Raw genomic sequence first — 16,336 nt, 5'->3', positions numbered from 1 at the left:
CATTGATTAATTCTGCCAGAGAGGCATGTGGTGAGGTTGTGTGCAAGGATAAAAAAATCTGAACTCCCTGGTGGACACAGGAAGTTAAAGAGGCAGTGAAGGAAAAGAAGAAAGCATATCAAAAGTTCCTGGCAAATAAGTCAGCTTTTACTCTTACAGAATACAGAGACAAATGTAAGAAAGCTAAACAGTGTGTAAAACTAGCTAAACAAAAGTCATGGGAGGACTTTGGCAAGAATATAGAAAATAAATATCAAGAAGGTGGCAAAATATTCTGGAGGTTGTTGAAGAAGCTTAGGAATGGAGGAAAGAGTGCTGTAAAAGGAATTAGAGATGATAAAGGTGAAATGAAAACAGGAGAAAAAGATATCCTTGAAGTACGGAGTAATTACTTTGAAAAACTGCTAAATGAAACAAGCAGTGATGACAGCACAGTGATAAAAAACACTGACCAGGCATGCAGTCAGGAATACATATCCATACTTGAAGTAGAAAAAGCCATCAAAGGCTTGAAATGTGGAAAGGCAGCAGGAGTAGATGATATTCGACCAGAAATGCTGAAATATGGTGGTATAAGAGTCTTACAGTGGCTGCACTGCATAGTTCAGAAAGCCTAGACAGAGGGACTAATTCCCGATGATTGAAGTAGAGCTCTCATAGTACCCATATATAAAAAGAGAAATAAAACTGAATGTGAGAATTACAGAGGTATTTCCCTACTAAGTGTTCCTGGCAAGATCTATGCAAGTATACTTGAGAAACGGTTGAGAAGAATTGTGGAAGGAAAGCTTGGTGAAGAACAAGCTGGATTCAGGCCAAATAGAGGCTGTCAAGATCAGATCCTCACTTTACGACAAATAGTCGAGAAAGCATGGGAATATAACAAAGATCTGTATTTAAGTTTTGTCGATTTGGAAAAGGCATATGACAAGGTGCCAAGAGAGAAGCTATTCAATACGCTGCAGTTATATGGTGTCAATGGGGCATTATATTAAGCAATACTTAGTCTTTATTTGAGTTGTGAGTCAGCAGTTAGAATTGAAGGAAGTACAGGAAGATGGTTTAATGTTAAATCTGGTGTGAGACAAGGATGTACATTATCCCCTCTGTTATTCATTATCTATATGGATCAAATTATGAAGGAATGTGGTATTAAACCTGATATCAAAATTGGAGATGTTAATGTCAGCTCTTTGCTTTATGCGGATGATGTTATACTTCTAAATAAATCCGCTACAAGTCTGCAAGATTCTCTGACTAAATTGAATAGCTGTTGTAATAGATATGGTATGAAGGTCAGCAATAAAAAGACAAAGGCAATGAAAATAGGCAGAATCATTGAAAATGTCAACTGTGTTGTGAATGGAGAACCTGTGGAACAAGTAAAACATTTCAGCTACTTAGGCACAATTTTTACTGAAGATGGTAAACTAAATATAGAAATAGACAACAGAATCAGCAAAGCTGGTATCGTGGGAAGTCAACTGAATAAATTCATATGGAATAAGAAAGAAATTAGTCGGAATACTAAATTAGCTGTATACAAGACTGTGTTCAAACCAATTTTAACTTATGGATCTGAGAGCTGGGTCAGAAGTAAAACACTTGACCAAAGACTAGAGACTGCACATATAAGAGTCCTGAGAAAGATTAGAGGCGTGAACAGATGGCATCAATGGCAGTATCATATTAAAAACGAGGATATTAGGAAAGAACTTGACATTGTCAGCATCCAGGAATGCGTTAGCAGAGCTAATCTCAGATGGTATGGTCACTTAAATAGAATGGGAGAGGAAAGATTAGCAAAACAAGTGTTCTCTGCCAGGTTGGCAGGAAAACGACCCAGAGGAAGACCAAGATATAGGTGGATTGATACGGTACAAAGTGCCTTAGACGATAGAAATATAAGATCTGATAATGTTGGAGTCTTGACAAGTAACAGACTGATTTGGAGGAAAATTGTAGATAGGAAGTTAGTAATGATGTAATTTTTTCATGTAGTACTGTCATATCCTGTACACCCCTTGAGGATACATGGCAGGAATTTGATGATGATGATGATGATACTATAGCTATTCCATCTTTTTCCTGATCATGCTAGAAGTAACTCACCTGTTTTTGTCTTTGTTATTTGTGCACATAAAAATGTGCACAAAGACAATAAGAAATAGTAACACCTAGTTAACTGCATCCTTCAGATTTTAGTCACAAGGTAATTGTATGAGAAGAGCCTCAGTCTGTATAGACAAAGCTCTTTGGTTGGAAAGACCTGGGTTCAATTCTCGTCCATGACATGAGGAACCTTTATCTGGTCTCTTTCGACTAAAGGTGAGTTAGCCAGTCTCATACAGAGGTAGGGAGTTTTTCACCTGGAAAACTCGGGTTTTCGTCCACTAAAACAGGCAATCCAACCTCATGAACACACATCTACAGACATAGGACACACTGGGAGGAATAGGGCCAACCACCTTATCCTTGAGACATTTGCGGTTGTGAAGTCCATGGCTAAGAACATTAATGGTCGTGAAAGCTTAAGAAGAAGAAGAATTCTACGAGAAGGGAAGGACTGACGTCCAGCCATTATTACAAAAAAAGTACTGAAGCACCTGTTAATGATGCGACCAGATTTGGAGGGGACTGGTGGTAAGTGTTGCATGGCAATGTGCTGAATTGATAGTGTTGATGTTTAAGAATTAAATAGGATCACAGCACAATTTTTCCAATTTAGGAAATTTGAGTTTTCCTAAATTAGAGCATTCATAAGAGTTTAGGAAAGACTTTCCAAGTCTTTCCTAAACCATTATGAATGCTGTAACAAATGTACGAGATAATTTTTAGTGAGAAGTAAGAAATGTTTTCCTTAACCATATTTTTGCTTGTTTGAATTCAGTATCATTACTTTTTCTTTTTTTTTGTATGACAGCATTGCTGTAGTAACCACTAAATAACCACATAAATAACAAACTGCTTTTATTCTCAGTGGAGCAACAGATTACATGCTTCTTAATAACAAATATATATCATTAATTGTTAGGGGATGGCATAGAGAACATAGACCATGGAGCAATGAAAATCAGTTGTGCAGAGGAACCAATCATAATACACTTTCTTCCTGTCTCATGGACATGTTTTAAACATGGAGGATGTCAAGAAAACCTTTTTTCTACTGACTTGGGTGTAATATAAAAAGAATAATGTTTGTAGATAGCTGAGTAACGATGTTGCTTACTTCTCATTGTATAGATTAGGTCCAACAATCAGAGTGCATGAAATATTCAACATGTTTCTGAACTGTGTCTTCTACATTATGATAATTTTGTACCACTGGTCCTTAGACTGGATAGCAAGATAATGCATCACTGTAAACAATGGGCTGAGGAGAATAACCAAAGCACTGCAGTGGTTAGCAATGTATAATTAATGATTCGTTAAAGCAGGATGAATGGAGCATGATCTGCTTCATACTCCACCTTTAATAATGACCAACTTTCTACTAGAAATGCATAGAAAACCTTCTAAGCAGAATAACACATTATTAACTTCTGTCAATAAAAATATGTTATGTTTATCTCTTTTTGTATATGAAAAGACACACAGACACAATTCTATTTACAAGATGAGTTGAGGAACTCTGCTCTGAAATCCAAATACTGATTTCTTTCTATTGAATGTTACGCTCAATGGCCTAGCACAGCCGTACCTTGGGTTCTTTAAAACCTAATTAATGCTCTGATGTCGGGAGGGAGAGAGAGGTAACCTTATCTTTATGGCGGATTATGACTGTCAACTACATATGTCTTCTAACCAACTTGCCCACTTAGCAAGAGAAAAATCTGACTTTTCAGAAGGAAAAACCAAGCCACCTCCATATGAGACCAATTCCGTTGCCTTCAATTGACAAGTCCTGATAAAGGTTTTTGTTGCATCTTAAATGGAATTCAAACCTAAATCTTTCCAACCAAAGGGCGCTACAGAGGCTCTCAAATCCTTTTAAGTAGGTAAGTGTAGCTACAGAAGCTACACTTACCAAATTCTTTAGGTAAGTGTAGCTTCTGTTTTTTGTAAGTGTAGGTTCAATAAGTAAAGGTGTTGATAGTAGTGAAAGTGACATCACTGAATGATAATCAATGATATATTAAGAACAAGTTTCAAATGGATTACATAATGCTAGCTACTATGTGCAAGCCACCAATCCTGCTTGCCAAATTGAAAGCATGGAAGTATAATGCATAGCATTATACATGTCTGCAAGCAGATATGCTTTGCATTATGGGAGATACTAAGACAAGGAGTGATGAGAGCTTAGTTCACCTTTACCAGGAGTTGCCTCAGTTCTGAAGATACTTCAGGCGAAAACTTTGTTTGCTTACACTTGCATAAAGGATTAAATTGAATTTATTATAAAAAAAAAAGATTTATTATATATAATTATATATAAAAAAAAGATTAAAAAAAAAGATATACATATTGATATTACTCTTAGGTTGAAATCAGAGAACTGGGCATTCTGCTATTAATTATAAAAAAGACAAGTACTAGTTGATATAATAACTTTAAAAAAAATGCAATTCTCAAGTTTCAAATGGGTTACATAATGCTAGCTACTATGTGCAAGCCACCAGTCCTGCTTGCCAAACTGAAAGCATGGAAGTATAATGCATAGCATTATACATGTCTGCAAGCAGATATGTTTTGCATTATGGGAGATACTAAGACAAGGAGTGATGAGAGCTTAGTTCACCTTTACCAGGAGTTGCCTTAGTTCTGAAGATACTTCAGGCGCAAACTTTGTTTGCTTACACTTGCATAAAGGATTAAACTGAATTTATTTATTTAAAAAAAAGAAAAAAGATAAAAAAAAAGATGTACATATTGATAATACTCTTAGGTTGAAATCAGAGAGCCGGGCATTCTGCTATTAATCATAAAAAAGACAACTACTAGATGATAGAATAACTTTAAAAAAATGCAATTCTCACCTTTAGGTTGTCTGGAAGGATGATATATCTGGATGTCAAAAGGTTGTGTTATTGCCCTTTGCACGACTCTCACATCAGTGCCATTCCATTTATTGGCCTGTCAAATTATATTTTTAAAAGTGATTACCAAATTATATTCAAGAAAGTCAGTAATATTAAACAGTGTAACATTTTGAATACTGATGATACTGCACTTAAAATTATTACAATATTTATGGACATATTAAGTACACCTGATATAATAAATATTTTAATATACTCTATAATATAAAATGATAAGCTTTTTTTTGTAACGTTTTTGTGTCACGTTTTTTGTCAAGTTATTTGAAATGTTTTGAAACTCAGGGGCTACCCTGAGTGTTGAGTCTTCAAAATTCGAGTCATCGGAATTCAAGGAGAACCGGCCTACCAGTCGGAACTCGGGGGTGGGGGTGGGGGAGGGGCACGGAACCACCTTTTCGAGTCATTAAAATTCAAGGAGAACCAGCCTAGTGGTCCAGAACTCGGGGTGGGGAGCATAGTCCCACTAGTACGCGAATATATATAGTATGTGAGCAAGTGCATATGTGTGTAGGGAGCGGGAGGTTACATGTGGCCAGGCACTAAATGTATCTTGTACATATCTGTACACATCTGCATAATAAAATATTTCTAATGTCAGGTGTACTTAATATGTCCATAAATATTGTAATGATTTTAAGACATGCTAAGCCCCCCCCCCATAAAAAAACTCCTATTTGTACTCAGTATAATAATATTCCCATCGATCATATTGACAATATCACTGCACATGGAATCAAATGGAAAAAATTACTGTGCACAACAAATACATATTAGTATCTATATATATAAAATAACTTTCTCTATATTCATTCATTTCTTTCTCTCTATATACACACACACACACAATTACATAAGTAATGCATTCCGTAAACCTTCACATAATTCGAATTCGTAAATTACATACATACAATAAAATGTTCAATGGCTACTCATACCACTGTCTTGAATTAATTTTTTTTGCCATTAATCAGATATTTTCCATTTTTGGGGGTGATTAAAAAAAATTCAATTATAAAAAAATTAATCAATTGTATTTGAATAATATACATACTGTAAATATGAAAGTAATTGTGCCCTTCAACACCAACACCTTTCATGCATTCAAAAATGCGAACTTTATCTTTCACTATTATATTCACTGTCGAATATGTCAATTTATTTCCCGAGCTATTGTTGATAGAATTTTCCCGCCTTCATACATACGAATTATTTTCAACTTTTCTTTTAAAGTAATTGCAGACACCTGTTTTTTAGATTTATTACCAGCACATTCAGGCATACAGTCAGGAATACATATCCATACTTGAAGTAGAAAAAGCCATCAAAGGCTTGAAATGTGGAAAGGCAACAGGAGTAGATGATATTCGACCAGAAATGCTGAAGTATGGTGGTATAAAAGTCTTACAGTGGCTGCACTGCACATTTCAGAAGGCGTGGACAGAGGGACGAATACCCAATGATTGGAGTAGAGCTCTCATAGTACCCATATATAAAAAGGGAAATAAAACTGAATGTGAGAATTACAGAGGTATTTCCCTACTAAGTGTTCCTGGAAAGATCTATGCAAGTATACTTGAGGAACGGTTGAGAAGAATTGTGGAAGGAAAGCTTGGTGAAGAACAAGCTGGATTCAGGCCAAATAGAGGCTGTCAAGATCAGATCCTCACTTTACGACAAATAGTCGAGAAAGCATGGGAATATAACAAAGATCTGTATTTAAGTTTTGTCGATCTGGAAAAGGCATATGACAAGGTGCCAAGAGAGAAGCTATTCGATATGCTACAGTTATATGGTGTCAATGGGGCATTATATCAAGCAATACTTAGTCTGTATTTGAGTTGTAAGTCGGCAGTTAGAATTGAAGGATGTACAGGAAGACGGTTTAATGTTAAATCTCGTGTGAGACAAGGATGTACATTATCCCCTCTGTTATTCATTATCTATATGGATCACATTATGAAGGAAAGTGGTATTAAACATGATACCAGAATTGGAGATGTTAATGTCAGCTCTTTGCTTTATGCGGACGATGTTATACTTCTAAATAAATCCACTACAAGTTTGCAAGAGTCCCTGACTAAATTGAATAACTGTTATAATAGATATGGTATGAAAGTGAGCATTAAAAAGACAAAGACAATGAAAATAGGTAAAACTGTTGAAAATGTCAACTGTGTTGTGAACGGGGAACCTGTTGAACAAGTAAAACATTTCAGCTACTTAGGCACGATTTTTACTGAAGATGGTAAATTAAATATGGAAATAGACAACAGAATCAACAAAGCTGGTATGGTAGGAAGTCAAGTGAATAAATTCATATGGAATAAGAGAGAAATTAGTCAGAACACTGAATTAGCTGTATACAAGACAGTGTGTGTGTTCAAACCAGTTTTAACTTATGGATCTGAGAGCTAGGTCAGAAGTAAAACACTTGACCAAAGACTAGAGACCGCAGATATGAGAGTACTGAGAAAAATTAGAGGCATGAACAGATGGCATCAATGGCAATATCATATTAAAAACGAGGATATTAGGAAAGAACTTGACATTGTCAGCATCCATGAATTCGTTAGCAGAGCTAATTTCAGGTGGTATGGTCACTTAAACAGAATGGGCGAGGAAAGATTAGCAAAACAAGTGTTCTCCGCCAGGGAAAACGACTCAGAGGAAGACCAAGATATAGGTGGATTGATACAGTACAATGTGCCTTAGACGATAGAAATATAAGATCTGATAATGATAATATTGGAGTCTTGACAAGTGACAGACAGATTTGGAGGAAAATTTTAGATAGGAAGTTAGTAATGATGTAAATTTTTCATGTAGTACTATCATATCCTGTACATCCCTTGAGGGTACATGTTAGGAATTTGATGATGATGTCTACATTTAAGGCCCTACAAATTTACCTTCGTACAGCATTTGAAGAAAGACAAGAAGATGCACATTATTTCTGTATAGACAGAAATGATCAGTAGGATAGAACAAAATCAGGGCTTTTTGGACAATCGTTTTCAGTTATGAGTGCATTTCTCATGTAAATGGGCAAGTAAACACCTATAACTGCAGAATCTGAGGAAGCAAAAATCCTCACGCTATCATAGAACATGTTCGCAGCACCCCAAAGCCTAACATTTTTTGTGCCATTAGATCTGATAATGATAATATTGGAGTCTTGACAAGTGACAGACTGATTTAGAGGAAAATTGTAGATAGGAAGTTAGTAATGATGTAAATTTTTCATGTTGTACTACCATATCCTGTATACCCCTCGAGGGTACATGTCAGGACTTTGATGATGACTTTCGGTTTTGCATTTGCATTCCATTTTAAGGATAAAAAAAACAACGAAACCAGCAGTGATAACAAGTGACTGAACAAAGCATGCGAGGCATCTACTACTGTACTGCAATAAGGCTGTCAAAGATGCACCCGCAGAAAGCGGCAAACGTGTTCATAAGCGCTAGTAGATTTATTACGTAACTGCGAATTTACGTAAGTCGCACGTCACATAACTCGGGGTGTAGCTATATATATATATATATATATATATCATCATCATCATGTGTTTCGAGGATTTAGGCCTAGCATGGCCTGTTCTGGCCTTAGAAGTCATCGTTGAATCATTTAAGAGGACGTCCTGATTTTCTTTTTCCTAATGGCTTGTACTTAAAGGCTTGTTTTGGTAATCTTTCTGTTTTCATTCTTTGAACGTGTTCCATCCATTTATGTTTTTTTTTTTTTTCCTATTACTGGTTCTTGGTTTAATTCTTTCATAATTTCTTCGTTTCTTTTGTGATCAAATAGGGTATACTTTGCAGTTTTTCTCATAAACTTCATTTCTGTTGTTATTAATCTTTGTTTGTCTTTTTGTTTTATTGTCCAGATTTCACTTCCATACAATAAGACTGGTAGGGCTAATATTTTGCACACTTTTAGTCTGGTTTGTTTTTGAACTAGATTTGGTTTAAATATAGATTTAATTACACCTGTTATTTTTAAATATTTTGCAATTATTATATTTATTATCTTTTTCATATGTGATCATACATCCTAGGTAGTTGAATGAATTCACCTGTTCTAAGATCATGTTATCTATTACTATTTTAGTTCTTGCTGGATCTTGTCCTTTAATGGTCATAGTTTTTGATTTTTCTGTTGATATTATCATACCATAATCTTTGGATATCTCATTTAGATCTAAAATAGCTTTCTGTAGTTTATCTTCAGAATTTGTAATTATTATTTGGTCGTCGGCAAAGAGGAGAATGTTAAAGTTGACTGTAGAAGAAAGTTTAATTCCTTGATGTAAATTTTTACTCCATTTTATTATTATTTCATTTAAGTAGATATTACAAAGAGTTGCTGAGAGGAGACATCCCTGTCGGACCCCTTGGTTTATCTCTCTCGTATATGATAGCTCGTGATTTAATCTTATTTGTATTTGATTATTTTCATATATACTTGTGATAGCTTTTAGGATATTATTTGGTATTTGTCTTTCTTTTAATATGTTAAATGATATGTTTCTTTTAACTCTGTCAAATGCGTTTTCAAAGTCAATAAATGCAATATGTGTTTCTAAATTGTATTCTCTTCTTTTCTCTATTATTAATTTTAGGCAAAAGGCTGGGTCTATACATGATCGTCCTTTTTTAAATCCATTCTGTACTTCTAAAATAAAGTTTTCGGAATATTTCATTAGCTTGCTATTTAAGATTCTGCTATATATTTTGTAACAGGAATTTAGTATACTGATACCTCTATAGTTTTTAGGGTCATCTCTATCACCTTTTTTAAAGATAGGAATCACAATTGCTTTTTTTCATTCTATTGGGGGGGGGGATACCGGTTGAATAGATTTTATTTAAAAATAACAAGAGCCTCTCTTTGAATCTTGTTCCTGCGTATTTATATAGTTCTAAACCTAGCTTATCTTCTCCAGGTGATTTTCCGTTTCTTGTTTCTTTAAGGCTGATTTCTAATTCTTCTTTAGTTATTTCCTTTTCATTTTCGTTGTTAGCCAATTGTCTTTTTTAAAATATTTGTCTGTCCACAATTCTGTGTAGTAATTTAGAAATTCTTCTAATTTCAATTCGGTGTTTAATTTCATGTTTTCTTTGGTATCTGCATTTAAGTGTTTCAAAATCTTATATACATTGGGTCTTATTTTATATAAATCATGTTCTAAATTAGAAACAAATTTGTTCCATGATTCTCTATGTCTTTTTCTGACTTCTCTTTTAGCTATGGCTCTTATTCTTTTATATGCTATTTCATCTTCTAATCTTTTACTGCTTAACCATTTGTGATAGGCTTCTTTTTTTCTTTTTGATTATTTCTTTGATTGTATCATCCCATATCTTCAGTTTTTTCCTTTTATTGAATTTTTTGGTCTTTCCTAAGCTTTCATTTACTGCTGCATTTAGTACCGTTTTTATATTAACCCATTCTATTTCTATTTCTTCATTTTGTTTTATTTTATCAAGATATTGGTTAATTCTTTGTTCATATAGCCATTGTACATTTGTGTCATTCAGTAGTCTAGTTTTATAAACAAATGTTTCAACTTTTCTTTCTGTTGTTGTTACTTGTAGCCATTTAGGTGGTAATCTTAATTTTATTTTAACATGGAAGTGATCACTGCTTATTTCATATCCTCTGTGAACTCTAACATCTAGTGAAAATTTTTGTCTTTTCATTTAATATAAAATAATCTAATATCAATTTCCATCCTCTTGCTATACAGGGTGTTCGGGATAAATTTGACATATTTATAATTAATTATATTTTTCCGTAAGTTACATGTATTAACACACACTTCTCTTCATTTAAAAGTTTGGACCCTTCTTCATTCATATACAAGATGTCAGAAAGGATGGATAGCTGGAACCCACCTGAATCATGGAAGAGAATAACTTGTATCATGATGATTCGTGCCCGCCATCAAAATAAGGATATTACGACTGCTGCCCAATGCTCCCTGAATACAGTAAAAACAATCAGGCATGAACTAGAGACTTGCAATGGTGACTACGAGGATGTAGCAAGAAGAAAGATCCCTAGCAGACGATCTGATTGCGTTCGTACAGCAGAATTCCTCGCAAATCTGCAGGAACAGGTGTTGAAGAACCCTGGCATTGGAATTAGGGCTTTGTTCGTGGAGTTGCTAACTGTAGTCAAGCCCTGGATAACAAGGGTAGCCAATGGTAGGCCGTATGTATGGCAGCAGGATTCGGCCCCTTGCCACACCTCTGGGAAAAGTCAAAAATGGTTGTCTGAAAATTTCTACGACTTCACCAGTCCAAATGTTTGGCCTCCAAACTCCCCAGACCTTAACCCCATGGATTATTTTGTATGGGGCGCAGTTGAAAAAGACACCAATCGCACTTCCAGTAATACAAAAGCCCAGTTAATGGATAAAATTAAAACAGTTTTTGCGGCCCTTCCCAGGGAGACTGTAGCATCAGCTTGTTCGAGGTTCCGAAGCAGAATTGAAGCTGTGATCGATGCTAATGGTGGTTATTTTGAGTAAATCTTGTTGATAGTATTGTAATTAACTCTGCCTGTAATGTTTTTTTGTCAATTCATTAAATTTAATAGATACAAAGAAGATTTTCTTTTTCCTTACGAAACTGTCAAATTTATCCCGAACACCCTGTATATATATATATGACAGAATGATCATTAACTCGGTTAACATACGTAGTTTTATGAAAAATTGAATGACTAGAACCAAGATTTAAGTAAAAAGGTTTTAATATAAAAACACTACTAGTTTTGGCCTGTAACAGCCTTCTTCAGATGACATTATAAAAGAAAGAAAAAACACTAAACATTGACGGTTAAAAGACTATGAACAATATAGACAGTCTCTATACATAATTAGCATGAAAACGTTGTAGTTGTATTTGAAGCTGTTACTACTACAACGTTTTCATGCTAATTATGTATAGAGACTGTCCATGTTGTTCATAGTCTTTTAACCTTCAATGTTTAGTGATTTTTTTCTTTCTTTTATAATGTCACCTGAAGAAGGCTGTTACAGGCCGAAACTAGTAGTGTTTTTATATTAAAACCTTTTTACTTAAATCTCGGTTCTAGTCATTCAATTTTTCATAAAACAATATATATATATTTGTGTATATGTACATTTGTGTCATTCGGTAGTCTAGTTTTTATAAACAAATGTTTCAACTTTTCTTTCTGTTGTTGTTACTTGTAATTTGTAATATATGTTACTTGTAATATTGTTATTAATACAAGTAAATAATGTTACTTGTAATATATATATATATATATATATATATATATATATATAAATAAACTACATATTAATGCCAATTGAGGATGCACTTCTTATTACTTTAGGCTTTAAATTTCCATATCCTTTGTGCACTTTTTCATGTTAACCTCTACCTCACACCAAACAGTCTGAAACTCACTGATTGCATTACTTATGCTACCACTACTACTGCAAATTGCTACTCTGGTTGTCATTAATCCTGTAACCATTAGTAACATCCCCTCATCTTTTCCATCTTGTGTGTCCTCCCTGAATATACTTGAACCCATCAAAGTCTTTTAAAGTCTCAGTAATCCCAAAAATTTATGATCCCATCATGCCACAAATGCCTTTATTCCCGATGCTTTTAGAGTTGGTGATATGCAAACAAACCACCAAGATGATTACTATTCATGCACCCACATAGTACCAAAACATCTAATTTCTCTGACTATTTGCATGCATGCATATATATATATATCTATCAACATACTGTACACCATTTCTTTATGTTGGGAGAAGGTGTCAGTAAAAAATAATCCGCAAACTAAATGGAAACAGGAATGTCTAATTATTAATTGTGATTTAATTCTTCAGCTGCTTTAAGAAATATCTTGTATAGTTCAAGCCATTTCCTATGCTGCTATTTTCATTTTTAAAAAAAAACTCTATTTTCCTTTTTTTTTGTTATGTGATCATCCCCTTTTGTGACTCAAAGATTTCTTCTTTGAGGTAATAGTAGTAGTACTACTACTGCTATTTTTAGTGTTAATCATACCAGTGTTAAGTCTCATTTTTTAGTTTGCATTTTGTAGATCTACCTATATTTTTACTTGAAAGTGCTTCTATTCCAATTTATCTTCATATTGACACTGAACATTAATATTATAGCTACTCTCTTTCCCATCCTGATTGCTATTGCCTAGTCTTAGTTATTATTTAGAAGTATCGCACCTGTTACTTAAAGTATCTCCTCTTTCTCTTCGTAACATCAATAAGGTCAATTTAGTAAATTTTTATGACTGACTGCTAGTTTTTATATTCTTTAAAATTATGCTTCTTATATTGTCTGTCTTCAATTTGCAAATTAAAATGTACAATTGAGTTGAGTTTTGAGGCCAAATTGTGAAAGGACACTTGAAAGAAAAGTAACGTTTTTAAAATTTTAATCAGTGATATTAACATAATTTTTATATAGATTTTTTATTGATTTTTTATGAGTGCATGATAGTCAAATAATAATAATAATAATAAATCAGGTAGGAGTTAGATAGATGAGGTGTATCATTAAGCAAGGGCTGCAAAAAATAAAATAAAAAATAAATAAATAAAACTCTGTGAAGAATATATATATGTATAAGGAGAAAGGTGATCAGCAAGCTCACAAGCAGTACAAGGCTCAGGAGTAGCAGTGGTAAAAGTACTGGAAAAGTTGATCAAAGACAGAATTCAGGAATGAGTGGATAAAAATATGATACTCAACGGGTACAGCATGGCTCTATGAGGAATAGTTCCTGGCATAATTAATTTACTAACTTTTTCTAATAGGGTGACAGCTAAGTTGGATAAAGAAAATGCTGGTTTTTCAAAGGCATTGGACAGGGTAACCACATGCAACTCGGTTATGCAAACTGGAACAAATAGAGATGGATATGTTAAGCTGGTAATGTGCACAGAAGAATGGTTCATGAACACATACAAAAGAGTAGAATCCAGAAGAAAGCAGAAAAAAATAGTTGTGTACTAAAGGGCTTTTTACTTGGACCACTCACTGTTTAATTAGTATATAACATAGAAAATAATGTAGTAATTAATTAAGGGATTGATCACCATGGAGGTAATGTAGAGAGCTTGAAGGACTATTTGAATAGGCTGGCAATACAGGAAAAAAAAAAGATAATGGATGCCTGTTTAATGTGAGAAAAGTGTAAAGTTATGCATTTTAGGATGAAAATATTACAAGCTATGTACCACACTGGTGAAGCTAAGAATTTGGGGATGTTATTAGATAAAGAGATGAAGTTCAGATGGTGTACTGCTAAGGTGGCCAAGGTAGCTCATATGATTACTTGGTTATTGAGCACACTAACAAACAGAGATATGGAAGTCAGATCAGTGCTCTTTATAAGATCCTGATACCACAAAATTTGGATTACCGTGCCTCAGGTGTGGTCACCTGGTTTTTTTGTGAATGAAGTGGAAAGAATCAAAAGGCAATATATTAAGATATATTAAAGATTTGTTCATTATAAAAAGTTGGTTGATAGGTTAAAATGATATGACAGAAACATTTAAGTTAATAAAAGGTTTTATGAGACTAATGCAGTGGAAACATTTCACACTTGGTTAGGGAATTGGAATTTAAGTAATCATGGAACCCTGGAAATTAAGTAACCATGTGGTTGGTAAAGGTGTGACAACTAAAATTTTCATCTGAAGAGTTGTGGATGGATGTGGTGAGGGGTTTTGCAGTCAACAGGTTCAACAAGAGAGAATAGATACTGTGTGAATAGTTTGGGTGTCCCATTATGAGTCTTCTGACTCCATGGAGGTACCTGTGCAAGAATAACAATAGTAATAAATAAATGAATCAGTAAGAAAACATATCTTCATAAAATGGCTATGGCTGGGTTCAAAACTGCCCTTTCAAATTCTATGTGCAATTATGGTGACTGATGTAGTAAGGAAACCAGTTTGTATACTACCATTAGAAATTTTAAAGTCACAAAAAAACATACATGTCCGCAAGGAGATGTGCTTTGCATTATGGGAGATATGTCCAACTTTGATCGGAGTTGCCTGGTGTTGTACTACCTTACCCCAGTCCTGAAGATATTTTCAGGTGCAAACTTTGTTTGCATACACTTGGATAAAGGATTAAACTAAATTTATTATAGTCTAACCAAGTGAAAAATAAACTGTAGACTAAAATACGCCAACATTATTCAAGAAAAACTGAAATAGTTTGAAAACAAGAACCAAAATTTGGAGATTCAGTGGCAACCCTAAAGAAAAACTTTGATTTAGCCAGAGAGGCATATGGTGAGATAATCTGCAAGGAGAGAAAAATCAGAACTGCATGATGGACTCAGGAAGTTACAGAGGCAGTCAAGGAAAAGAAGAAAGCATACCAAAAGTTCTTGACAAGTAAGTCACTTTGTGCTCTTAGGGAATACAGAGAAAAATGTAAGAAAGCAAAGCAGTGTATAAAATTAGCTAAACAAAAGTCATGGGAAGACTTCAGTAAGAACAGTGAAAATAAGTATCAGGAAGGTGGTGGAATATTCTGGAGGCTACTGAAAAAGCTCAGAAATGGAACAAAGAATACTGTAAAATGAATTACAGATAATAAAGGAGACAGGAAAACTGAGGATAAAGATATTCTTGAAGTATTGAGAAATTACTTGAAAGATTGCTAAATGAAACGAGCAGTGACAGCATGGTGGTAGAAAATACTCAGCAGGAACACCATCTGAAATATAGATCTGTACTTGAAGTAGAAAAAGATATCACAAACCTAAAATGTGGAAAGGGATCTGGCGTCGATGATATTCAACCAGAAATGCTAAAAATATGGAGGTATGAAAGTTCTACATTGACATAATTCAGAAGGCCTGGTCAGAGGGTCGAATTCTGGAGTAGAGCACGCATAGTACTCATCTATAAAAAAGGGGAATAAAAGTGAATGTCAGACTTATAGATGTATTTCTCTATTGAGTGTTCCTGCTAAGATTTATACAAATATTCTTGAGGATGGCTCAAAAAAATTGTGGAGGAGAAGCTTGGAGAAGAACTAGTTGGGTTCAGACCAAACAGAGGTTGTCAGAATTAGATTTTCACTTTAAGAGTTGAGAAATCATGGAAATATAACAAGGATCTATATTTAAGCTTTGTAAATCCGGAAAAGACATGTGAAAGGTGCCAAGAGAAAAGCTGTTCAAAACACTCCCGTTATATGGTGTAAATGGGACATTATATCATTCAATGCATACACATCTGACTTAACATC

At 34.2% G+C, this 16,336-nt stretch overlaps 1 protein-coding gene across 1 annotated transcript in view; it reads right to left on the bottom strand.

The window, feature by feature from the left end:
* Nucleotides 1-16,336, bottom strand: part of LRP1 (LDL receptor protein 1) — a 1,646,373-nt gene that overhangs the window by 1,186,526 nt on the left and 443,511 nt on the right. Inside the window, exon 30 of the mRNA XM_090402369.1 lies at nt 4,980-5,076. Coding sequence (XP_090258495.1) covers nt 4,980-5,076 — 97 coding nt within the window. The remainder of the gene's footprint in view (nt 1-4,979; nt 5,077-16,336) is intronic.

The sequence above is a fragment of the Typopeltis vanoorti genome, chromosome 2 (genome assembly GCF_054136105.1).
Source record: "Typopeltis vanoorti isolate ZY-2024b chromosome 2, IOZ_Tvanoo_1.0, whole genome shotgun sequence".
Lineage (NCBI taxonomy): Eukaryota > Metazoa > Arthropoda > Arachnida > Uropygi > Thelyphonidae > Typopeltis > Typopeltis vanoorti.
This window is presented reverse-complemented; position numbering and strand designations above follow the sequence as displayed.